We start from the raw sequence: 26,008 nt of genomic DNA, 5'->3' as shown, positions 1-26,008 counted from the left end.
TAATATTTGATATTGTTACTGATACCATGGGGGAAATTGGCATTGAGGGCATGTAATTAATTTTTTTTTATTGAAAAATAAAGACATGAAAACAACACCTTCTGTGTTCTGGTTTAGTAGCGGATAACAGCAGAATGACTGTGGTAAACATTAATGATAAAAAAGAGCAAGAAAGCCTGGCTGGCATCAGTGCATCAATGCTGCAGAAAATTAGTCATAACACATTATAATATTCCGTATCGATATGTATCAATAAATCGCTATATTTGACAACACTGGTGTGCTGAAGAGAACTTTACAGCCCAAACTAAACTTCATACAAACACGAACAGAAAATAAATTAAATTTGCATTTAAGTTAATCTTAAATGCAAACCTAGCTGTTAATTTAATTAGTGCTAGTAAAACTATGAATATCTCAAATATATAAAACAATAAAAACATTAAATGCAGTAGTAAGTGGTCTGAGTATATTATGAATCACTAAAAACAAATTATGGATAGTTAGAAAAGTATGCAGCCTTGAAACTGACTCAAAGCAGTAAAAGCTTATCAGAGTAGTGAGAAATAAAATTCAATACATCAATAAAAAATACAGTTAGTGCTATTAGTACAGAAAAAATACCAGCTAAAGGAAATGTATAAAGCTTTATATTAAAGTATTGATGTTCTCAGTCACATTTTGGACTCCTCTGATAATCTTTTAATGCCCTCTGTCAGGTCTTAGGACTCCATAAAATAGCCTGTCACCACATAAACTATTAATACCTTTCAGCTGCAGGAAAGCTTTTCAAGCTGCTATGTCGACTTAGTTGTATAAAGGATTCTAAATGAATGCACTAGACTGTGAAAAACAAACTGTATCGCCCTTTAACACCTCCGGACTGACATGCAGTCATGATGACTAGTTCTGGATGCAGGTAATGGTGTAAAACCTGGAGGCTGCACCATCACTGTCAAATACCCCCAAACTGTAAAAGTGCTGATGCAAGCATTTGTCGAAGACACCTCAGAGGAAGCCAACAGGGAGCTGCTCCATAAAATCTGGGAAACAAATTGAGAGCAATAAGCATCGGCTCAAGAGAAACCTGAGAAGGAGATTTACTGGCTTTCATTCCTTCTTTGTGCTGTTAAGTGGGAGGTTGGGGGAGTCGATGGAGCCAATGAAGATCTACCAGAAGTAGTATTAGCCACATGGATGCTGCTCGTGATCGTAATTTCTATCTCAGCCAGTCCCGTGGGCTTGTTGATATATCACACCGACTCCTATTGAACACAATAAAACTACAGTAGGAGTAACTGACACCCTCTGAACATCTACAGCATCTTGATTATGTATGAAAAGCACCACAGTGCTTCCCATCAGCCGCTCAGGATAACTGTTATCTCAAAAAGAGCAGCACAACACTTCTCAAAGACATAAAGGCTAATAGCCTTCACACAACTTTGAGTCGGTTAAATCAAACAATAAGTCCTTCAGCTTGTCTAATTATAGACAAATAGCTTGTTTTTGAGACACAGAGACAGAAAACACTGACAGCCTCCTCAAGCTAAGAGAGCTGTGATGAGTCTGTGTAGAGGGAGGAAAGCACAAATGAGGCTCAATTTCCTGTAAAATCCTGATATGAGAGTGAGCACCAGCATGGCTTAGGTATTAAAAAGATACTTTGCAGATTTTCAACCAGCTTTGTACCCTGATGATGTGGGTAATACGTGCAAAGAAACTGTGATAAACTACCCTCCGTCTTACCAGCGCCCACAACACCCTGCTTATCTCTCAACTAACCTTGCAGACAAGCATTTTCGTAGCTAACAAGTTACACAACACACCGCCACTGACACAAGAAACTCAGACCAAACTCAGATTAAATGGCAAAACAAATCAGTGCTGATCGAATATAAACCACTATTCTGTTATTGTATCGCCTATTTCACTCCTAAAATATTTTAAGACACATTTTAGTGCACCTTTTTGACTGTTATAGCTACAAGAATTTGTGAACGTTAAGCGGGCGCCATATTGTTTTTGTATGGTAAAAATGGAGGCTAAAACACCGACCTCAAGCGGTAAATCTAAGTAGCGCTGCTAAAATATGAACCACAATTACGTTACTGCTATTTCACACGTAAAAACAGTTCCAGAAACATATTCAAGCTCACCGTTTCAGCTGTAAATTTTGTTACCAGCCAGCTGCCATTTTGTTTATTCCTCTTCTTTCTTTTTTCCGTGATACGTCACTCACCAACGGGTGTGTTGGTGCGGCGCAATGTATTCTGGTAGTTGTAGGTTTTCTACATTTTGACGAAAAGCAAATGCCACAGCACCTTTTCTCTGTTTTCTCTGGTCATATAGCACCAATTTCAAAAGTATTTTTGTCTTTCTACTGCACAGACAGCCTACTTTTTATTTCCAACAGTGAAATACTTCTTCAACGAGATAAAGGAACACATGAGGAAAGACAACAGTGCATGTGAATGATGTTGGATAAGTTACCCTCTAGTGATCACACCTTTAATTTCTGCAGCTGTTAAAGAATAAATGACCATCCATTAGCTACTGTAATAGGTTCAGAGAAGAAATGTTAGGCAGCCTTGGGCTGGAGAGAATGGATGCTAACTGCATTTAAACCAAATGCGTTCTTGCTGCAGTCTAATGTTCCCCTCATTGGCCAATAATCTGCCTGGAGGAAACTGGGGAATTTTATTTACAGCCAGCTGTCAGGAAGTCTAAGGCTGGGAAATGATGCTTCTAATACACTGTCTTGTGTTTGTGCCCTCAGTAAACCAGAGGCAGGGCAGCCATAAACATCAAGCAATGATTCTAAATACACTGTGATACTGCACTGCATTAGTAGTGCTGTTTTTTTTTATGTGGAGGGATCACCTGTTATTTTTTTTTTTTATATCATAGCAAAAAACATTCATGTGCATGTAAATCCACCCCTCTTTCAACCGTGCAATCAAAACCCTGATTAAATTATTCAACATTTAACATCTATTTTTGTGTGTTTGATTGGAGCTGTGTGGGGGGAAGGCTGCTCATTAAAAATTCATACCATATCATGTTTAATATAGACACTATGCAAGCTACAACCAATGTCATGAGCCTCATTATGATATAAAACAAGTAAAACAACTACATGAAAACATTGCAAAGCTCTGCAGGTTAAATGAATCAAAGCAGCTGTATGTCAGATGACTGTATTGTGGCATCTCTTTTGTCATTCACGCACTAATGGGCATGCACTCACCTTTCTTACATAATGCTGCACATCAAGCCCGATGTGAATGGGAGGCTTACAATGTGAACCATTCATAAAGAGCAGGATGAAGGACGGTGTATTACTCATATTGCGCCTCTGAAACACGACCCTCTGAGAGGTGGTCGTGAGCAAAACATATCATGGACATATTTCTAAAGGATTTCTATTAATGACAGATGACAAGAGGGTGGATATTGAAGGCACTTAAACGTCACAAAACCACTGTATACTCACATCATGAAAGAGAGAGATGGCTTGATTTTGGTTGTGTTCAAGCTCCTGCTGTTTCCTCAAGTGTTCGTGCTTTGCAGACTGAAGACACATGGTGATCATCTCCGTACAGGCCAGCATCTTGCCGCTTTCGATGCGATTTCCTTTTTAAAATCAAAATATTGTCCTGTCCCTGTGTGTTTTTTGGGAGGGGTTGTCCTTGTCAGGCTGGATGGTGGATGATGATGTTGCTCCTGTGATCCAGTAGGGATGAGATGGACCCAGCCTGCTGCCCTCTGCCTGCTGCCCGCCGAATGCACGTCGACAGCAGCACAGAAAACTCCGCCTCTACACGACCAGCAGTGAGCGATTCATAAAAATGCACCATCTGCTGGTGAGAGCACACATACACACACTCACACACACATACACACACTGACAGAGAAACAGTTAATTATAGGCTGTGAGTTTCACAGACAACAGCTGAACAAAGAAGCTCGAGCTGACAGGCTGTATTTATCTCCTGAGATTATTTCAAGACTTGCACTGGAAACTGTATCAATATTCTTATTATATTCCCAGATGAACTTTAAAGTGATTACAGGTGACTTTCTGATCATTTGTGTATTAATTGTATTGTATTAATAAGAAACCTTAGTTGTCCCACATGCCTCCATGGTGAACGAAGAATCCAAAAAACTAATTCATTTTCTTGATGAACTGAACTCATAGGTGACCACATTTGACAGCAAAACTATATCAAAACATCCATTTACAAACTCACATATGAAGTATAATCCAAGTCTCATTTATCCAGTTATATGCTCAATACTTCCCAAACACACGCATTTTTCAATAAACCTTTACTATTCAAAACACTTCCACATAAACAGTCTCATGCAAGCAAGCTACTTCCATGCAGGAGTGTTTTAAATAGTAGCCTTAGCTTTTAGTGAAAATATATAATATAATAACAATAGCATTTTTTGATATAGCACCTTTCACAGAAATGACATTTACAAGGTGCTTCAAAAAATATCAGTCAGTCAAACAATAAAACATGCAATCAATAAAAACAAAGACAGTACAACAAAAACAACAAACAAAGCGACAAAAATAAAGTAAAACATAGAGCAAATACAGGATAGTGAGGCCTCACACAGAAACATACCACGATAACAAGCACTAGACAATTAAGGGTGGGACAAAGGCCATTTTGAAAAGATGGGTCCTCAGTTGTTCTTTTTAAAAATTTCTAAACAGACCACTGACTGTAAATGTAATGGAAGAAAGTGTCAAAGTGTTGGAGCTACTTAAAAGGCACAATGACCTTTTGTTCCAGTAGGTCCTCTGCTGAAGACCTAAGGGACCTACTGACAATATATGGATGGAGGAGGTCACTAATATATTCAGGTGCCTGACCGTAGAGGGCTCTATATGTGAGAACAAGAATCTTGAAGTGAATGGGGTTGATGTGATGTGGGCTGACCTGCTGGACCTGGTTAACAACCTAGCAACAGCGTTCTGGATTATTCGTAGACGATTCAGAGAAGATTTGTTTAGAAGTAGTCCAGTCGGGAGGACACAAAAGCATGGATAATCATCTGTAGCTCAGGTCGAGACACCACAGACCTGAGCTATGCAATATTTCTAAGCTGAATAAAACTTGTCAATGATCCGACATGATGATTAAAAGGCATGGCCTGATCAAAATAACACCAAGATTCCTAAAAATCTGACGGATGTTGATGACAATGCATGTGTTTGAGAAGTGCTGAACATATGACTGGATAAATGACACTTATATTATACTGCGCAAATTACTTGAGTTCAAGTACTTTCTCAGTTTTTGGATTCTTCGTTCAGTGTGGAGGCATGACAGAAAAACGCAAGTATTCCTTTAAATATTTGTGTGTTTTTGTTTAAATTTCCACAAAAACTACTAAAAATATAATTGTTATAATACTCACTAGAATATATGTGTATGTTTTTTTTAATAGGTCATTAAACAGCTCAGACATCAGAGTGAAATGTCCACCATGAAGTCATTTTACAAGACGAAGAGGGACACAACTTAAATGGAACCATATCAGCATCTTTGCACCTCCCATAAACACACACGCATGATCTCTCTCTCTCTCTCTCTCTCACACACACACACACACACACACAAAGATACCCACACACCCCTGGGTGGCCCCCAATCCTGAGACCCATATGACCCCTCTGATGGGTGGGAACAAGGCTGATTGCATAATGCTCCTCAACATCTGACTAATAACTGTTGACACTCTCTGACTTTCTTTTTGCTGTTTTGAAGTTCGTCCTCAGTGCAGGTCAACAGGTCAGCTTCTCAACTTTTTCATTATTATTATTATTGTTATTATTATTATTATTATTGATCTCGTTGCTGCTATTGTTGTTGTTTAAGCATTATCATTATTATTTGGATTTTCAGTAGTGGTAACAGCAGTGGTGGTAATTATACAATTACTATCATAAATATTACTAGAATCAGTGTTATTGTACACTGCTATACATTGTCATATAACATTATTTATTGTTACACACTATACATACAGCAATAAATATAGCACACTTCTTAAATTTTTTTATTTGAATCTGACACTTCTTTATGTCCATGTAAGTTTTTTTTTATTAATCCATGTAGTGGAGAACACACAACATGAATGAATATAAATGTATACACACACGGTCTGTATCTAACTGACTTTTGCTGTCAGTCAATGAGAGGAAACGTGAGGTGTGGATACTACAGGCTACAGCTAACTAAATGATATGTGGCTTTTTTGCATGTGATTAATAGTTGAATATATTCAACATCAACAACAAAAACATTAGTAAGATAAAAACAAACTTTTGACCTACTTGTGGTGTTTTAAAGGTCTTTGATGGACCGACCTAAAGATAACATCTAACCACAAGAAAAACTGATCCCAAGAATTGCTTTATCTGCTGACCACAGCTGATTATGAGGGAAGGGGCATGGGCAGCCTTTGTTTGTAAACTAAACTATACATTAAGGTGCTCATGTGTAAAATAAAACCTGGATAGACTTTCTTTTCTTTTTTTGTTTCCTTTTTGTTATAATTTGGTGGATTATTTTACATTCAACATTAATTTTGACCTCTGAGTCTGACAAACGTTTAACAGCTGGGAAATGTTAGTTATATATGTATGTATAAGAAAAGAAATGCATCCCTGCTGCGTTTTATCATGGATTATTTGATGAGCTGATGACGTCTGTCAGGGCAGCACTTGAGCGCCTGCAGAGTTAAGATAAGCAGCAGCAACCTGCCGCACCCAGGAGGAGGCACCGACTGCTCTCTGTCGCCAAACTGAACCACTACACACATTTCCTCTCCCTCTGGACATCTTTAACTTTGTAAACTATGATAGGATTGTTACTTTCAGTCAGCCTTATTTTACATTTTGATTACCTGACTATATAAGGGATTGGATTTAAGTTTTGAGCTACAGTTTCTTGAGGCTGAAGTAAATACATGACATTCATTTACATATCCTGACTGCGATGAAATTCACACTCTCTTAAGATATAATGCATTTGCCTTGGATGTTTTACAGGCGTAGACTAAAATGAAATTCCTTTCTTACATTCTGTCTCAGAGTAGGAACAGCTGAAGTACTATGGCTGCCTTCCTTCACCACTGCCCCTTCCTAAAGTCAGCGCCTAAGCCGGCTTTGAGGAGAACTGGAGCTGCCTTGCTGTCCATGGCCAATCAATGCCCCATCATTGCTCACCAGATCAGCGTGAGCGGCATGGCCACTCTGGATGCCAACCTGAGCGTCTCACCCACCAAACCCAAGAGTCACCCACTTCCCACTGTGGACCAAAAGAGGCAATTTGCTCAGACGGCCACTCAGGTGGCCGTGTCTGTGTCGAAGGGCTGCCCATTTGTCACCTCTCAGATTGGGATGGTCAAAGCCAGCCCTGAAGTCCAAGAGGACGTCCAAGAAGGTGGGTAGATTTATCCAGCTGTGATGATGCCAGAGGTGAGAATACAAGTCAAAATAGTAAGATGTGACACTGACAGAGCTGCACTCCTCTTTCACAGGTTTGATGACTTCTCTGTTGAAGGGTTTAAAGGATTCACTCCTCCCAACATCAGATCAAACCAACACTGTCACCCACCTCCTCAAAGACAACATGGGTTAGTTTAACATTTTTTTATGATGTAGTCTAGTAAATTATGTTCCTTTATTTGCCTAAGTAGATTAGCTGTTCATTGGATTCTGTAACTGATTTAAAGTCAACACTATCGCCCCTGCAGTTGGCCCCAGCTACGACTATGACCGCTTCTTCATTGAGAAGATTGCTGAGAAAAAGGACGACCACACGTACAGAGTCTTCAAGACCGTAAACAGGAGCGCTGAGGTCTTCCCTTTTGCCGAGGATTACTCCATCTCTGGGAGGGAGGGCTCCCAGGTGTCCGTCTGGTGCAGCAACGACTATCTGGGAATGAGTCGGCACCCACAGGTCCTCGGTGCCATCAGGTAAAAGGAGACAGTCTGACTGCATTTTGCTTTAAAGGTCTAACAATAGTGTATTTTTTACAAAGTGGAGTCCTTTAAACCCTTAGAGACCCACCATTGACCCATTTCTGTCTTCTTAAAGGCGAGACAGGGGTTCTTAAGGGAGAGACAGCAGGTATATTCCACATAGCAGTGGTATACATGACCTGAAAACTGGGAACCTGAAGATTAATTTGAGATGCTGCTGAGCACTTTGTGTCGAGTCTTTCTCGTCATATAAAGTTAATAGTGTATAGGGGTTTAGAACATTATGATGGGAGTGTGTGATGGCCATTCCCATGCGCATTTATGTCTCATAAGTTAACTTTTGGATTTGGAGATTTCTGTAAGGACCGCATCTTTCTGCAATTGGATGGCAAGCACATCTATTCCTGAAACTGCTCAGAACCCGCCTTATTGTCAATACACCTATAAAAGCCAAACATCCTCTTATTGCTCAGTGTCTCCAGTTTGTGGTTGTAAAGTTTCACAGTAGGTCGTTTATACTGTGAGGTCAAGTTTCAAAAATGGTCTCACTACAATGAAATGGCTACTATGGGGGCTAACATCATCACACATGGATAAAATTGGGCTCTTTGAATCCACTTGTGTCTCAGCGTTCCAGTCATACACAATTTATGCAGTTCTAAGACCATTTAGGAACCTGAGTATGCAGAAATATTCAAGTACACCATTTTTAGAACAGGTTAAAAATAACACATTTATACTGCATGCAAAAAGCTGCATAGGACTAGCATAAAGTGGGCATGTCTGTAAAGGGGAGACTCGTGGGCACCTGTAGAGCCATTTTCATTCGGATATCTTGACGTAAGGACGCTGCAACCTAAAGGCAGTAATGTCAGCCAAGATAGCCAGTGGTCCTGCAGGTCCCCCCTCACTGATTTTTGTATATTCTTTTTATTAAACCTTAAACTTTTAGATTAAACCAGGTCAGATTTCACTTGAATGTTTTTACTGTCAGGTCTCAGGTCACATTGAGGAGGCAAATGTCAAGTTAATCAATTCTCATGGCAGTCAAGTCTCAAGTCTGACTTGACTCTACAGCTCTGGCAAATAACAAACCTGAAACTGCAGCCATTGCACCATTTGTGTTTTGCTATGTACATGTAGGGGTAAATCTATTAGCAAGTGGGGTTTGGAGCACCTGGCACGGTTATTTTTGATGTTATAGACTGAATTTGAAATAAAATTTCACGGCATGGAGTATATGAGCTTAATTTGTTGTTCATTTTGTGCTGATGATCTCAGAGATGCCCTGGACAGGCACGGTGCGGGCGCAGGCGGGACCAGGAACATCTCAGGCACCAGTAACTTCCACGTGTCTCTGGAGAAGGAGCTGGCCAGCCTGCACCAAAAGGACGCCGCTCTGGTCTTCTCCTCCTGCTTCGTGGCAAATGACTCCACCCTCTTCACCTTGGCGAAGATGCTGCCAGGTAAATACTGATCTCTGACCTCATATGTCACATTTCAACCATTGTAGAAAAGGTGATACTATCTCAGGGTTGATACTGCTCAGAGGGAAGTCACCTCCACTGGTTTCATGGTGTATTCATTGTGGCGTACAGGGTGCGAGATCTACTCTGATGCAGGGAACCACGCATCAATGATTCAGGGCATCAGGAACAGCGGAGCCAAGCGCTTCATCTTCCGCCACAATGACAGCCGACACCTGGAGGAGCTGCTGCAACGCTCGGACCCCAAGACACCTAAAATAGTAGCATTTGAGACTGTACACTCCATGGACGGTGAGTACTGTGAATGTTACTGTGTAGTAGTAGAGGAGATTATTTAGATTTTTAATGCATTTACTCACAAACTTGGTACTTACTTAAAATTACCCTTTATTTGCAGAAAGAATTTAGACATTAATCAATTAAAACCAAGAGCCAAGAGATGTAAATCTTTATATTTATTTACTCTGAGTAATATGATTCATACAGTAGCTTTAAAGTGAAAAAATATATAAATGTTTGTCTTTTTAAGAGATGCATTATATTTGTTTACTGTTTATTGATGGCTATGTGGTTATGGAGACAGCCTGCTTGAAGTTAAGCTATTAAATATTTATAGTTTTAATAATAAAAGGCACCAAGACTTCAGAAAGAAATATAAAACTGGCACACAAGCTATAAACATCTCAAAAATGTAAAGAAACAACACGCTTTAAACACAATGTTTTAATTAATGAGAGAAAAGGAGTTCATAATTCATAGCTAATAAAGAGAGAACCAGGTTTAGAGTATTTATACTACTATGATCTTCATTTATTCAGCTTGCATTATTTGTCATTCATCACTGTCTCCCATGGGAGGAAATAGTTTTCCTCCCTCAGCTCAATTTCTCTGTGTGATATTACACTGCTGACAGCTCCATAAAGCACACACTGAAGTAGACTGAATAGATGACTGAGACCATATCCAGGAGGATTTTTTAAAACACAAACACAAAAAGGTTGTTTTGTTATAAACATCTTATAATTTATAGATGCTGGGGAGATTTGATATTTGCATGTAGTGTAAATAACTCCCCATACATGTAGGTCTTACACCGTGATGACATTTGCAGCATGACTTTCCTGCTGTTCGCCTATATTGCACAGTTCTAATTATAGCATCTCATTCTCTGGGGCTTACAGGTGCCATATGTCCTCTGGAAGAGCTGTGCGACATTGCTCATCGTTATGGAGCTCTGACGTTTGTCGATGAGGTGCACGCTGTGGGCCTGTACGGAGCCCACGGAGCTGGAGTGGGAGAGAGGGACAATGTTATGCACAAGATTGACATTGTCTCTGGGACCTTAGGTAAGGCTTTTAAAATGTCTACACAAGGAAGCCTGTTTCATCATACCTCCCTATCACATGGCAGGTGTGATGAAAAATACTGTGGACCCTTTTCACAGCAGACATTTGGACTTGTCTTTGCAGGAGAGGCACAGGTGAAGTTGATAACATGAAGTGTGCCAGATTCCAGTGAGCTAACATGCACAAAAATACACCTGTGCTTTTCCTACTATGACAAGTGAAAATGTCTGCTGTGAAAAAGATCCACTGCACTGAAAGGGCGGGGCAAACGGCCTCAAACTGTCTTAGATTATTAATTGCCTGTCTCTTGGTCAAACTCCCATTTACAGCCACTTGCCCTTACCGACCCTGTCATATGCCAACACGGCTGCAATAGCTCCCAACACGCATGATACTGCCCCAGCGTTGGTTAAATGAGGTCAGGAGAGGAGTGAGTCCTCATCAGAGGAAGCAGAGGTTTTATCAGCCGAGTGCCGGCTCTACTCCCTCTCTGGTCGCACTGATAACACCATCATCAGGGAGTCGGTGCTGTGCGTAGCTTTATGACAACTGCAGGGTTTTAGGTAGAAAATCCTGTCAAACTCACATTAGGTGTAAACTAATCCTGGATTACAACACTTGACTTTAGGAGGCATGGTTGCAAGTGTTCACCTGGTAATAAATAAAGAAGGTCAAACTGAAACAACAAATTAATGGTGGTGTATCAGCATGCAAAACTCACGGTGCAATTTGATACATTATGGTGATGTCATAATTTGTCACAGAAACAATAATCTATCATGTATAAATTCATCATATTACTTAACTAAATAAAAGTATAGCATTTGGGACTTCAAAATAAAAAAAAGTTAAGTCCGATATCAACAGAATATGTCGTGCATTATTATTGTGGTGTAGGAAGTATCAATCAGACTCTTTGTTTAAGTAAAAGTAGTAATATCACAATGTTAAAAATACATTATCAGAGTCAATTAGGAGTCAAAATTACATAAATTTCATTAAAAAAATCCATATATGTATTAAAAGTACACATTATGCAGAATGGCTGTACTGTATTGATTATATAATGGTAGGCCCTATTATCATTATTAGAACACTTGTTATTAAAGGAATAGTTTTGATCTTTTGAAGTGGGGTTGTTTGAGGAACTTATCCATAGTCATTCTATTGTATCTTAATTACAGTACAAGGCACATTAATCAACATTTCGGTAAATATGCCAGTGTTAGCCAGCTGGCTAATTTTTAACTGCAGTCCTTCGGCAAGATGTTTTAAAAACCAATAAAAGAATAAAATTCACAGGATGACGACAGCATAAAGACATAAAGACAGCAATAACTACAACAAACAGAAATTCTCAAGAACAGAAGCCATGCAAAGCAACAAGCAACAGCAGAACATTAGTACAATACAATAATACACCAACAACGAACGGCATGTTAGCACAGACATGTGAGCAACATGAAACACCAAAGCACAGTTTAGTCAGTGTATTACACACAGTAGATGTCAGTCCAGAGTACCACTATGAAAACTAAGCAGTGGAGGCAGCAGCAAAACCTATTTTAGCCACCTAAAAAAAAGTCCCACCTAAAAAAAATCAATATCAGTTAAAGTGTACACTATATTCATAATATTTTCACTGCTTTATCTTGACATCAGATGGTGATTTCCGACTTTTTACTGAAGCTGCTATATCAATTTCTTCAAAGCCACTGAGAAAGCATTGAGTCCAATGGGAAAAACAGGGACTTAACATCGCTAAACAGAAGAGCTGCTGGTCTACCTCTTCATCTATCAGTTCGTTTGTTTGTCTTATTGTGAGACTTTGGTGTTTCAGTCACACAATAGCACAAACTAACTAGTTGAGGCAGCTTTAGACCAGCAGCTCCCATGTTCAGTGAGCCAAAATGACGATGTCGATGGCGAAATTAAGCTGTCAAAAAGGGCTGCCTGACGGAAAAGGTAGAGCAGTGAAATTATTCTCAATGTAGTGTACATGTTTGTTTTGTACACTTAAATTGTTTTTTAGGTGGCTAAAATATGTTTTGCTGCTGCCCCCGTCCAATGTAGTAGATTACTTAGTTTCTGTGTTGTCACTCCTGCCACCTCTCCAAATTGGGGGCAAGCCGACCAACGTCTACTGTATATAATACACTGACTATGGATATGCACCTCATACAACCCCACTTCAAAAAATCTGAACCATCCCTTTAAAACAACTTTATATACTGTTGGGTAGTTTTATCTGTAACTATGCAACTGTCATATTTAAATGTCTGTAAAATATGTGTGAATATACTGTGTAAATTCAATGTGTCCCCTCTGAAATGTAACAGTAAAGAAAAAGTAGACCACTATAAAGTTGAAATACTCATTTTAAACATTACATTTGTACTTAAATAAATGTACCTCCCATCTATGTTTCCTCACTTCACATGCTCTGTGTCATCTGCTGCTGTTCCAGGTAAAGCCTTTGGCTGTGTTGGAGGCTACATCGCCAGCAGCGCCGCCCTGGTTGACACAGTGCGCTCCTTCGCAGCCGGCTTCATCTTCACCACTGCCCTGCCCCCGATGGTCCTGTCTGGAGCCCTGGAGTCTGTCCGGGTCCTGAGGAGCCCCGAGGGGCAGCAGCTCCGCAGAGCCCACCAGAGGAACGTCAAGCACATGAGGCAGCTGCTCATGGATAAGGGCCTGCCTGTGGTCAACTGTCCCAGCCACATCATCCCTATACGGGTACGAGGGTTTAGCAGTGCTGTTGCTTTCACTACCATGTCTCACTGCACCAACTCCTCATCTGACTATTGTAGTTGCTAGGATTTGTATTTAGAGAATCTTTGAGGTCAGAGAAATATTAGTTGAGGGATTTATCTCAGGAGGAAGCACAAGTTTATCTTATTATTACAGAGAATTATTATATTATGAGAACCGAATGACAATTAATGTTACTGATTAATATTGATTGTTATTAGTACACCTGTGCTTTAACTAGAAGTCAAAATGTCTGCAGTGCAAAAAAGGCCTCATGTCTGCTCCTCTAAGACTGCACAAGTACAGCACAGAACATATGAGTCTGGAGTGTGCCACCTGAATAATTACAAGTTTTCATCATTTAATTAGAATCCACTTTATAATCTTTCAAAAGCAATTATAAGCCATTAAGTTAATTAAATTTGCATTTAAATTATGCAAACTTTAATCTTTTTGTGATACCATTTATTTTGTGATTTCATTTAAAAACTTTATCCTGTTTTTTAATGCATCATTTAAATGCTAATTCAATTCATCAATTTGTGATTACTTTTTAAAAATGTATCACACGATTTAAACTAAACACAGGAAACTTCTGTAATATTTCCAGTGGCATACTCTTGACTCCGTAGACCAAGTCGACTGCAGTGATGGAGCTGATTTCAACACGTATGGCCTGATTGTGCTGAATAAAAGCGTCCACTCTTATCCCCTCTCATGATCGATTTTCTAGGTGGGCAACGCTGAGCTGAACACCAAGGTGTGCGACACCCTGCTGGAGAGGCACAACATCTACGTCCAGGCCATCAACTACCCCACGGTGCCTCGTGGTGAGGAGCTGCTGCGTCTGGCTCCGTCTCCTCATCACAAGCCCGCCATGATGGAGTACTTTGTCGGTGAGTAAGGGGATCCTTACCGAAATTAGGTCAGAGCTGTTCTAGTAAACCTCCAATCAAGTTAAGTGGGGACACTGGCTGGTACAAGTGATTTATGTTTGTCCTTTGAGAGTCTCTTTGCTCTGTAAGCATATATGAGGCTCTTGGCATCCACTTGTCACCAAATACTGCATTGCAGTATAAATGACAATACTCTGAAGAGATCTTTGAAGTGCTGTTCTTTAGTAACAAAACTGATGTTATAACCTCAGTGTGGGCTGGCTAAAATAAACACAGATTACGTTTTAAGACAGAGAGGTAAAAGAGAAATAAATATTGGCATTTAATTGTTCATTCTGTGTTTCATTCACAGAGAAACTGGTGGAGGTGTGGCAGGAGGCAGGGCTCCTGCTCAACAGCCCGGCCACGGCTTCCTGCACCTTCTGTGACCGCCCGCTGCATTTTGACCTGATGAGTGAGTGGGAGAAATCCTACTTCGGCAACATGGAACCACAATACATCACTGTGCTGGCATAATACCATAACACCAAATTACATGTAATGTCTCAACACAAGCTACACATGCAGTATAGAAGAGTAGAAATTTAATGCTATATTCAACATCCTTTTAAATCAGGTCCGTCTTCAGATGCACTGAGACAAGTACATGAGTATCAAATTGTACTTGGGTTTAAACATTCTTAAGTGTCAGTGGTGTGGACTACATTCCAGTATTAATTTGTTTTCCTGTATTTATGCTTCTTAAATTGTGCTTGCTGTCATGGATATGATTAAAGAAAATTGTGCCTTCTCCATTTCAAAAGCATGAAACCTGCACACTGGGCACTTTCTTGAATCTCTTATCTAGGTGTGATGGTTTGAATTAAACTATATTCAATGTCATGTTGCGTAACATCCTTCCTACCATATAATAATCATGACTATCATAATTTGTTTCCGTTCCCACAATAAATCAATTGTTTTAGTTAAGTATTTATCAAGTGCCAAAAGTTAATTGGTTCATAAAATACGGGATAATAAAACATTCAATAAATTTGTGGTGTTTGGGAATCTCTACCACTCACATACACCTCTCACATTCAATATACTGCTTTGCTGCAATTATAAAGATACTGAATACTAAGGGGGCTGTGTCCACCAAAGCGTTTTTTCCTGAGGCCAGTGTCTTTTTAAAATTCTCTGCCAGGGAAGCACTGCACATTTGCACTATGTTACAAATGCCAGCAGCATGACAAGGCACTGAGTGAATGCTGAGAGTGGAAAATGTTCAACTTTGGGAAAAACGTTGCACTCATCACTATCACTTTTTACCCAGCCATTCAATCACAGGATAGGAAGGAAAAATACCATGAAGACCAACCGTTACATCTTACATGTGCTGAACAACTATGAAAGAGACATATCTTAATATACTGTATTTATATTAATATATGTTTCACATAGACCATTGGGTTTGGCTCTCTCCCTATGTGCTTCTGCATTCACCTATCCAGAGCAAGCACTCTACCTTGTGCCGACATTTTTACTTCTGCAGATATTCCATATCATAGCAACCAGATGCAACCAAACTGTCTTAGCTGAGAAAAAACACTTTGGTGGACACAAGTTACTCCAAACACTGTTGTTAGTGCTACAAATTTAGACTGAAATTGGAAGACATAATTTGAATATAATGAGCACCGTGGCCTCAAAGAACCATCAAGGAGATCTCTTATCAGTTAGATCGTTCCTCCACAATACAACATCTTAAAGTACAGGCAATGACATGGCTACATTATGTGAGGTCAATTGGAGCTCCTGTGCACTTCTGATTATAAATCCTAGTTGACATTGCAGGGGCTGGCCACTTCTCGTTTGACCTTCGCCCTCAGTCTGCGCAGCTCTGTGTTCTCACTGTCCACAACAAGGCCACATTCAATTAATGTCCAAGTTTTACTGAGCTGCTGCTCCCCATAGTGCTGCAGCGCCCCCCGCAGGAAGCACTCAGCCAGACGCAGCCTGCCCAGCCCAGCCTCCACACACTGGATGGTCTGGTTCCTGTGGAGCTCCAAGGCCAGAGTAAAATCCTCCAGAGCTGCTGCTTCTCTGGAACACAGCACCAGGCTGCGGCCCCGCCGACACAGGTCCTCCGCCCAGACCTGGGGGTCCTCGGAGCAGCTGGAGTCAGAGCCATTGTGTTTCTGGATAACTCTGTCCAGGTCGGCTATGGCTCGCTCATGTAGGCCCAGCTGAGCGAGGCAGGCAGCCCGTTGGCGAAGATAATGGAGTTTGTGATTGCCCACTGCTTGTACTGACACAGTAAGGAGTGTAAGGGCCTGATCCCACTGGCCAGCTGATGACACACTGCTGGCCTCCTGTGCTGCTGCCTGAGAAATTAAAATACAATTTATAAATGAAGGAATACTCCCTATTTACAGGACTTTAGCCAGATTAAGGAGAGATGCTGTTGCCTTGTCTTGAAAAACGTTGTGAAATAGTTTATTGATGTTTTCCATTATCATACATTATGCATATTTTTCCATCTTTTTGACCTTACTGTCTGCTTCAAGCACATTAAATATTTATTGCGACACAGTCAGACAGAACCTCCTAAATTGATGGAGGTGCCACTGCAGCATCAGACAGTCAGCTCTGTGTTAAACCATAAAAAGTGAAGTTAAAAAGAATGATACTATGTAAAAACATCAGACAGAACACTCCACTATATTGCTCCCTGTCTATAGTAAGTACAACTTTGGCAACGCTGCTCGTTCTAAAATGATTTTAGGATTCCTGGGTGTAGGCTTACCTGTGCCATGCGTTTTCGCTGATTGAATGGGATCAGGGCCAGCAAGAAGACCAGAATGGATGAATCTTTCTCAGTCAGTTTGCTGAGCCTGCAAGCTGCGCTGCGGTAGTTCTGGTGCCAGGCCTCAACCACACCCACCCTGGCCTGAGCCACTGTGTCTCTTGGCTCCTGGCCAAACACCTGGCACAGATGAGCGCTTGCTGCCTTAACTTCACCTGGAGCAGATGGACCATAACAGCAGGAGTAAGGATTACTGTAAACAAGGAGCACCAGGTTCACTGTTTTTTTTTGTTTTTTTTTAATCAATGTGGAAACACCACACAGCCTATGCCGTAATCTCCTAACCAGATCATTTCAAGTGACATCAAGGATCCCACTGGGAAATAAATCAGCAAAGTTTGGCAAAGTTCCCACCTCACCTTTGGCTAAGAGTATGTCCACATAGAGGAGATGCCATCTGGGGTCTCTGCAGTCAGTCCTCATCAGAGCTCCACCAATTATAAAAGCCTCTCTGAGCTGCTCCTCATGGCAGGGGACGGCATTAGCGAGCAGGATGTCTGACAGATTGGTCCGACAGAACTGATGCAGCCAATCGCAGACAAGCTTCCGTGCCTTTTCCTTGAGTGACAGGATGTCTTTGGTGACTATGTCAGTGTTTATCTGGAGTGCTGCCAGGATATCATGAGTGCATTCCTGAGGGACAAGGCAGAATTTTATATTTAAAATGAACATATATATCGTCTACAGCTGCATTAGACACTCTTACATAAAAATACATCTCTCTTAGCAGCAAAAATTTAAATATGTTGGTAAAAGAAAACAGCATCCTCTGAGATTCTCTAGATCAGTGGTTCTCAAATTTTTTCCAATAATGCTTTTTGAGCTGAATACCTCCTGACCAGCGCAAAAAAATGGTAGAAAAAAAGCATTTATAAAGAGGTACAATACAGCACTGCGCCATAAGTGTTTGATTTACTTAACAACAACCTTGTAAATGAAGAACACTGACATTTCAAATCAATCGTTTGTCATCTTGCAATAACACTAAGCTGGCTCTGTAGTTCCATTGAACTACATGTTTTTGATCACTTGCACTTGCACTTAGTGATATTAATATTTTGGGAACTATGCATAACAGATATTTTTTTAAATTACCATTAAAAAAACCTCACGTACCCTCTGCAGTACATCAAAATATCCCTAGGGGTACACATAACACCATTTGTGAAACACTACTGTAGACTCTTTAGAGTGTTCCAGGGATAGTGTGTGTGTTTTTTTGTAGGCCGCCCTGGTTCCCTTGTCAAAACGCCTACAAGATTTTTCTACTGGATTTTGGATTATTGCAGAAAATAAGTTTTGTGGCAAACAAAACCTTGTGATACTTACAAGATAATCTTCACAAATGAACATCACTTTTATGATTTTTAAGGCCTAAATTCAATCATCAGGAGTAAAAAAACTAACGTTAAGCTATGAACAAACTACACCAGGGTTGCATGACTTAACATCCGTACCACAATAATGTTGTGAAGCCGTGTTCAGGGTGATGATGTTCTGTAGACTCATTTAGCCACTTGTAAGCAACCACCTTTTAAAAGATACATAAAAGCTTCAAATTTAATGAGTGAGGAATTTACTGTCGTATTTTATGTCATAGCACAAAATGTGAAAGGCTCTTAAGCTTGTGTTAACCACAGACCTTATTTCAGGCATCTATTCAAAAACAGTCAAAAAAAAACCCATTGACTTTGACACTGAACTGGCAGTGCTAAAATGTTAACTCATTTCCAGGTTTTAGGACTCATTCCAGATCACTCTATTAGCCTAAATTATTTCTATTGTTAAGTATGAATTGATGAAATGATAAATCTTTTGCCTTCCTTTTCCTTGCTGTTGACAGATGGAGTGTTTCAACTCAATAATACCTTTTGTTGGTTCAGCATGAGATAGGTAAAGCCTCTTCCGCAGAGAGCTTGGACGTGTTTTGGGTGCTCCTTCAAAATGGCACTGAAATCAAAGATGGCTGTCTTTCGTTGGCCCAGCAGGGCGTAACACCTCGCTCTCTCCAGCAGAGACTCTGCTGCCTCACCACCTGGTAAAATACAGTTACTTGATTAGTTTCACAATATTCACAGCATTATTATTTTCAATTTTACTGAGCTGATATGTGTTGAAATTGATTCTGCTCACATTGGCTGTCTTCTAGTTAAATTATACTGAATCAATCTGCCGTCTTTGTGTTCAGTGATGTGAGAGTTATGTAGCTCTGCTGAACTGAAGCCAAACACAGAAACAAAGCCCCTGTTTTGTGCCAGCCTCTCTCTTCATCCCTCTAATCCTATCTAGATTAAAGTATTACTCACAATTTATTAAGTCAACAATCAGAATCAGACCAATAACAAACTACACAAATATCTCATCAATCAGGCTCTAATCACCAGAGGCCATGATAGCGATGGAGAGGTATGCCACAGCCTCCCTGACGCTGCTCTCCTCTCGCGAGCACTCCAGGATGCGTTTTGCAGCAGAGTGGCAGTGAGCCTGGAGCAGGGCTCGATCCTTCTGTTGTGCCACTGCCAACAGGGGGCGCAAGCAGCTCGTGTCACCACACTGAATGAGCTTTTTCAGCAGCTGCAGAGAAAATGGACAGATATAAAAACTTTATCTCTTTCACAGGAATAGTTGTACAGGTCCTGATACATCACCAACTTGTTACTGTGTCACTTAAGAATAATTGATTTTATACCTAATATTTTTAATTATGATTTTTGTCTAGTCGTTTTATTACCTTTTATTGTATATTATGGATTTTTTTACTTTATGATCTATGGATACATGGCTGCTTGTTTTTTAACTGTGTCTTGTAAGGTGTCCTTGAGTGCTTTGAAAGGCGCCTGTAAATAAAATGCATGATTATCATTATACAATTAAGACATGTAATTAGAGGGGGTGTAAGTGAGTCCCTGTGGTTTCTTATTTCTTGAAATGTAGAAAGACTGAAGTGTCCAGAGAGAGCAATTTGACTGACTGAGTATGAAATAGGCCTTTCTGTTTTCATAAAACTGTAGAAAAAGAATGGAAGATTCAAGATATTGTTACAGAGAACTCTTAAATGGGTGTTATCTGTGCGAAAATTGCAGTTGGGATTGTGATTCAGTGGTTCCCCTGCACCTCACTTTGGGACCCAACATCCAAATTTACATACCTGATTTGTGTCATACAGAAAGCCTCTGTGCAGCTGCAGCAGTGCGAGACGAGCCAGGATGGGAGCCCGAGGACTGGTGGGCCCGATGGAAAGTAGAAGCCGGTAGGCCTCCTCCACCCGGCCAAGCTGGTACAAGGCATCTGCTGCTAGGATCTGAGACCCATCAGCACCGGGCTGGAGATCCATCAGGAGCACAGCTAGAGACTGGACACCTGCTGGAGTCCTAATGCAAAGAGCAAGTGCAACAGCAAGAAAAAGCATTTCATTGAGAGAGAACATGAGTGGAGACTTTCAATAGAACAAAGATCATAAACTGGGAATTGTAGTTTTATTCAGATTAACTTTAACCACAGAATTAATTATTTCAAAAAAGATGCATAGTTAACTTCTGATTTTGGACAAGTCACTTGTCATAGGCCTTTTTCACAGCAGACATTTTGACATGTCATAGCTGGAGAAGCACAGGCGTTACTAATTACAGACAGGTCTCTAAGACTGAAGCAGCTAAACGCAATTCAGCCTTCATTCATTTTATAATTTACACCTGTGCTTTTACTATGACGTGAAAATATCTTCTAAAAAAGGCCTTTGAGTAAACTATATGTGAGACAAACATCATACCCTGATCTGTGGTTGTCTCTCTTTGATGGAGCCTGTGGCTGATCCCTCTGCTGGGCCTGCTGGGAGCCTCCACTGGACCTGGACTTGGATTCATGCTCTCCACTCCCCTCCAGCATGACTCGTCCCTGCTCCAGTAAAACAGTAAACAGCAGACCCCGGTAGTTCCATGGCACCAAGCAGCGAACAGTCAGTGCTGTTTCCTGAGGATGAAGCCTACTGGCTGTCACATAGTCTAGAGCTGTGAGGTAGTTTAAGCCTCCCATCATGCGCAGGAGCCCCCTGCCACAGAGCGCCCGCACACAGCTGGACGGGTGAGGAGCATTGTGTTCAATCACAGCCTGAAAGTCTTCTAACGCCCCCTTACGGTCATCTGAGAAAAGCCGTGCATATCCACGAAGCACCTGCACTGTGTTTTGATAGCTCTGCTGACCTTGGGCGGCAGCTAGCTGGCTACAGATAGAGAGGGCCTCTTTGTGTTCCCCTCTGAGGAGAAGAGAGTCGGCAAGTCGTACCCGCAGCTCTCTGCCTCCCCCGTCTGCCTCTAAATGGCACAGAGTCCGTAACTGTGTGATCACAGGGTCCAGGAGCTCGACTCCTTCAGTGGACCTCAGGTCTGGACGGATGAGGACCCTTTCTCTGTAACCAGACAGGCCTCTCTCTGCCTGCTGACGGAGATGGTTGCGAGCAGCCACCCCTGTACCATAATCTGTGAATAGCTTTTGAAAATAAATTCGGGCAGTGGCAGGGTGGATCTCAAATGCCTCCCCCAGATCCCTGCACGCCTCCGCAGTCCGTCCACCGGCTGACAAGCAGGCAGCTGCTCGACTAGTTAAGAGTCTAGCTGTCCTCTCAGCAGAGTCTTGAAATGACTTCTCTGCACTACTCTCTGACATTTTCTGAGAATAATCATGATGCAATAGAGCAGAGTACACCTCTGCACTGTCCCCAAACCTGCCTGTCAAAAACAAATATGCTGCTTGGAGCTCCTGCACTTCTTTATTACAGGGTGAGATAGCCAACAAAAACTCAATAGTTGTAGAAGTCGTCTCTACATTTAGTTTATCATTCTCTTTCGTTGCCACCACACACTCACTGTCAAATATTAAAGAGGGATGTATGTGCAGCACTTGGTCTGTAAAGGCTTTCACTATTTTGGGAAGGTGCTGAGCTTGTCTGCTTTTCACCAGTGAGACAGTTTCAGATTTGTTACTCTGGTAGGTTTTGAGGTAAAGCTTCAGTCCCTTGATGCTGTGAGGCTCTGTGAACAAGCAGGCCAGGGCACGAGTTATCTCCAACACCATGCGAGTCGCACCTTGTGGGTGAGGGTTTCGCATCCCATCAAGCAGAGCAGTGCAACGAGCAAAAATCTCCTCGCAGCCCTGCCCGCCACTCTGAAGGAGAGACTCCATCTTGAAAATGGTGGCTGACAGATTGTTGGGGCAGAGTGTGGACAGAAACACAGCTGCAAGGCCTTTATTGAGACCCTCAGTGGGCTGGTCCTCCCCATGACTGTCGAGCCAGCTTTCTAAAGTATCAATCACCCCATCCAGGCCTGAGTTCAGTTTCCGCATGTGGGACATGGTGGAGGCGGCGTGGGTCCTGAAGGCAGACATGTACAGAGAGGTAGCCCTCCCCAACTCTCCAGCCTCAAGGAGCTTGTCTCCATCCTCACATAGCCCTGAAACATTAACTCCAGGTCGGACCAGAGCAGTCATCATCAGGCAGCAGGACCTCTCTCTTCACCTGTTCACAGTGATGACAACATTGATGTCACCTGATGGTTAAAAAACAGGAAATGAGGATAAAAGTTATTTTTCAACTTTCACATTACTATTTTAAAGAGCAGGGGCCAGTTGCACAAAACTCCTTTAGCTTTCTTCTTAAATATGACACTTAAGGTTTAATTTCTCCTTAGCTGAGGGACTTACACAGTTGCACAGAATCCCTTAGTTAAGAAAAAACTACTCATTTACTGCACTGAAAGAGATTTTATAGTGTTTGTTTGCTTGGACCCACGCATGTTTTTTTTTTTTTTTTTTTTTGGTTGCTGTTTTTTTTACCTTCTCTTGAATGCTAAGGTTGTTTGAGCAATGGTCTAGGGATTCCTTAAATATAAGACCAAGACAAGGGGAAAACCATAAATACTTAAGTGAACACTTTAAGAAAACTTTACGGAAGAGACTTACGGGTGTTTCATGCAACCAATGTTATTTTGAAACCTTAACTAGGACTTTAAGGAAATCCTTAACTTAAGGTGTTTTTTTACAACTGGCTCCAGAATTATCAGCACTCATACTGTAATGAAACGTCCCTCAATGGGAACTGAACAATGGCTCTGCGTTATTTAAGTGTGCCAGTGAGCCATGACAGTGTGACAGGATGAACATAATCAGAGCTCTGAAACTGAAGCAGCAAAATGGAATTCAGCCATCATTATTTTTGTTATTATCTGGTTCAATATTATTTATACTGTTGATATTTGACTCATTGTGGAACTGGCTTTTTGTGACATCTTTTTACTGAAAGTATGATACTGATGCAGCTCTCTGTTTAGCAACAGCATTATGGTTATTTATCAGCTAAAAGACTTAATTAATCTACTTTCGGCCAAACATGTTTGAAACTCTAAACCTGCTTTGCACCAGCATTGCAAAATAAGGACTCGGATCCTCTACCAGAGGCTTGGGAGTTTGAGAGTTCTGCATAGCATCTTAGCTGTTCCTAGGACTGCACTCTTCTAGACGGAGACCTCAGATGTACCTGGAATTTGCTGGAGACACAGTTTAAGGGTCACAGATATAGACCTAGATATAAACGTGTCATTCAAGGGAACAAACACTAGATTTTTTGTTTCAGGTGATCATAAACTAATGAAAACATAGTTGTTAATATTCTTTATCCTCTTGAGACCTGAACCTTTGTTTGGTATGCATTTTTAATTTCTCCTAGCTGTTTGGGATCAATAGGACCCGATAAGTAAAAAAACTAAACACTGTCAATGATAATTAAGTCCCAAAGTCCTCGAATGGGGCAACAATAAAGTCCCAATGTCTTCAAACAAGTACTTTCTGACTAACAGCGTCTTAGCTTGTTACTGTGGCTAAAATTGGTCAAATTTGTTGCCATATCAAAGCACAAACATTATTAATCCTAAATAAACAAGTTTCAACCATAAAATGAGATCAGGTGTTTGGACCTTTTGTGTCAGGATCAGCTGCAGACTGACTTGACAAAGATGGCTGCCATGTTGTTTTTTCATGGATTAGTGTATTGCGCTCTTACTACCACTAGATGGCACAAAAAAGTGTCCACGAATGAGGACAACAGGTCTATGTTAAGTAGAATGAAGTATAAGGTCAAATAAACCCAAAATATGATGTCCTCTTATAAGGACACAGGGTCACAGGAGGATATTCTATTTCTGCTAATGGATACCCCTAAATTGCACACACTGGACCTTTAACTGTCCTTTTATCTTCCCAGGTGTATGCATATATACTGTAAGTTAGGTAACATTAACCAAGATCCAGTTTGTGTCTCTCAGGTAACATTTAACATTGTTTTGTACACTCACAGGCTGAATCAGTTCATTTACATAAACAGTGGGGGATGAGTGTGAGTGTTATTAATATCATATTTCATGTCTGCCAATAGGCTATATCCACCATAAATCCCACTGGGACTTTCAAGACATTATGCTAAAGCAAAACATGTAGTGCACCACTATGTCAGTGACAAATAATGACATAAGTGAAAAAAAACTGTGGTTAAATTTAATAAAATAAACGCCTACTTTAAATGTGTTAACTTTTTTTGGATAATGTAAACTTATTACCCTCCTGTGTGGAGGGGGTTTGTTGCCTTCTCTGGCCCGTGCTTAATCTACCTGCTCCTGTGGCTGTTGTTGCAGACCCAGCAAACCCTGAACAAAACTAACTAAAAATGTGACTTTTTAAATTAGAAAACAACTCACCGATACGGTGTCACTTCATTTTGTGTTACTGAAGGTCCCGAGAATAGAAAACCTGGGCCCCATTTTTGTAATTCAATAGCGTGCTCAGAGTTTCCAGGGCAACACGGTGTGTCCGCTCACACAACAAAAGCCGCAGCCAAGTTTGTTAAAAGTCTCCAACAGGCGGAAAGACACAGAGACAGCAACAAGACACACAAACCCACCGAAACCAGCTTCATAGCACGGTAAAATCCACCGGGCTCTCCTCTGTTGTCCCGTCTTGATGCGCGAGCGGTTCTTCTTGAGAGCACAGGTCCGGTTGCCATTGGAAACCACTAACGCTCGTGCTTATGAGTAGACCACAATGCCGGGAGTGAGGCAGCGCTCTTTGTTTTTTTATCTGCTTCAAAGTCGGCGATATGATCTGTTCCTTTACGTTTAACTGGAACAGAAGTAGACAGTTGGTGTTTCTAGGAATACCGAAAGCGAGAGAAGCTGTGAAAGTGAGAAAAGGTGGTTTAAATACCTCGTGGTAGAGGTTTTTACGAAGAGACATAAAGTAAAAATGTTCCAACTAAATGTCCTATTTACACAAATTGCATGTATGCTATTATTTGGGGGCTATATCGATTAATATGCTTGAAAAACACTCAGCATTGTATTATTGTGGCTGTCCTCTATATGTTAAATGAATTTAGCATAATGGAGTGGCCCATATAAATAGATTAGACGCAGCACATATAATATTAAACACTGATTTCTGTGTTCTAAAATGACCTCTCTCATCCGAAGATACAGCTACTTGGCAGTTTGTGTGTTTTTACAAAGCAAAAAAACACCTGTGTTTATTTAACCCTGCTGTCAGAATTTCAGATGCTCGACGAACATATTTTACAATATGAAAAATTAAAAAAAAAAAAAAGTCTCTTTGCATTCTATCTATGT

At 40.8% G+C, this 26,008-nt stretch overlaps 3 protein-coding genes across 5 annotated transcripts in view; 1 reads left to right on the top strand and 2 right to left on the bottom strand.

The window, feature by feature from the left end:
* LOC125892324 (N-terminal EF-hand calcium-binding protein 1-like) overlaps window positions 1–3,828 on the bottom strand; it is a 32,350-nt gene extending 28,522 nt beyond the window's left edge. The window contains exon 1 of the mRNA XM_049582274.1: window positions 3,497–3,828. Within this exon, the coding sequence (XP_049438231.1) occupies window positions 3,497–3,613 (117 nt within the window). The 5' untranslated portion in view covers window positions 3,614–3,828. The remainder of the gene's footprint in view (window positions 1–3,496) is intronic.
* A 1,831-nt stretch (window positions 3,829–5,659) lies between these two features.
* On the top strand, window positions 5,660–15,527 carry alas2 (aminolevulinate, delta-, synthase 2). 2 transcript variants are annotated; one of them, XM_049581103.1, is made up of 10 exons: window positions 5,660–5,816; window positions 7,121–7,472; window positions 7,570–7,665; window positions 7,786–8,008; window positions 9,296–9,480; window positions 9,613–9,792; window positions 10,683–10,847; window positions 13,315–13,583; window positions 14,332–14,494; window positions 14,847–15,527. In XM_049581103.1, exons 2-10 carry the CDS (start codon window positions 7,142–7,144, stop codon window positions 15,008–15,010), a joined length of 1,776 nt encoding a protein of 591 aa, XP_049437060.1. In that variant the 5' UTR covers window positions 5,660–5,816; window positions 7,121–7,141; the 3' UTR covers window positions 15,011–15,527. The 2 variants fall into 2 exon arrangements, with proteins under 2 accessions (XP_049437060.1, XP_049437061.1); XM_049581104.1 differs by having other exon boundaries at window positions 5,696–5,816; window positions 7,126–7,472.
* A 136-nt stretch (window positions 15,528–15,663) lies between these two features.
* Window positions 15,664–25,552, bottom strand: ttc34 (tetratricopeptide repeat domain 34). Of its 2 annotated transcripts, none has more exons than XM_049581101.1 (8): window positions 25,085–25,552; window positions 21,112–22,885; window positions 20,491–20,713; window positions 19,724–19,916; window positions 19,211–19,377; window positions 17,702–17,975; window positions 17,283–17,497; window positions 15,664–16,860 (listed from the first exon to the last, which is right to left on the bottom strand). In XM_049581101.1, the coding sequence occupies exons 2-8, from the start codon at window positions 22,827–22,829 to the stop codon at window positions 16,315–16,317; spliced, it is 3,336 nt and encodes a 1,111-aa protein (XP_049437058.1). In that variant the 5' UTR covers window positions 22,830–22,885; window positions 25,085–25,552; the 3' UTR covers window positions 15,664–16,314. The 2 variants fall into 2 exon arrangements, with proteins under 2 accessions (XP_049437058.1, XP_049437059.1); XM_049581102.1 differs by having other exon boundaries at window positions 25,288–25,390.
* Window positions 25,553–26,008: the final 456 nt, after the last annotated feature.

Source organism: Epinephelus fuscoguttatus, linkage group LG7 (genome assembly GCF_011397635.1).
Source record: "Epinephelus fuscoguttatus linkage group LG7, E.fuscoguttatus.final_Chr_v1".
Lineage (NCBI taxonomy): Eukaryota > Metazoa > Chordata > Actinopteri > Perciformes > Serranidae > Epinephelus > Epinephelus fuscoguttatus.
This window is presented reverse-complemented; position numbering and strand designations above follow the sequence as displayed.

Bases quoted from the DNA above. Each gene is read 5' to 3' on its own strand.
- alas2 (XM_049581103.1), top strand. From the start codon at position 7,142: ATGGCTGCCTTCCTTCACCACTGCCCCTTCCTAAAGTCAGCGCCTAAG. The intron at 9,481-9,612 runs GTAAATACTGAT...TGTGGCGTACAG, and splicing joins CTTGGCGAAGATGCTGCCAG to GGTGCGAGATCTACTCTGAT. The intron at 9,793-10,682 runs GTGAGTACTGTG...TGGGGCTTACAG, and splicing joins GACTGTACACTCCATGGACG to GTGCCATATGTCCTCTGGAA.
- ttc34 (XM_049581101.1), bottom strand. From the start codon at position 22,829: ATGATGACTGCTCTGGTCCGACCTGGAGTTAATGTTTCAGGGCTATGT. The intron at 19,917-20,490 runs GTATGTAAATTT...TTTTCTCTGCAG, and splicing joins TTCTGTATGACACAAATCAG to CTGCTGAAAAAGCTCATTCA. The intron at 16,861-17,282 runs GTAAGCCTACAC...TTAATTTCTCAG, and splicing joins AGCGAAAACGCATGGCACAG to GCAGCAGCACAGGAGGCCAG.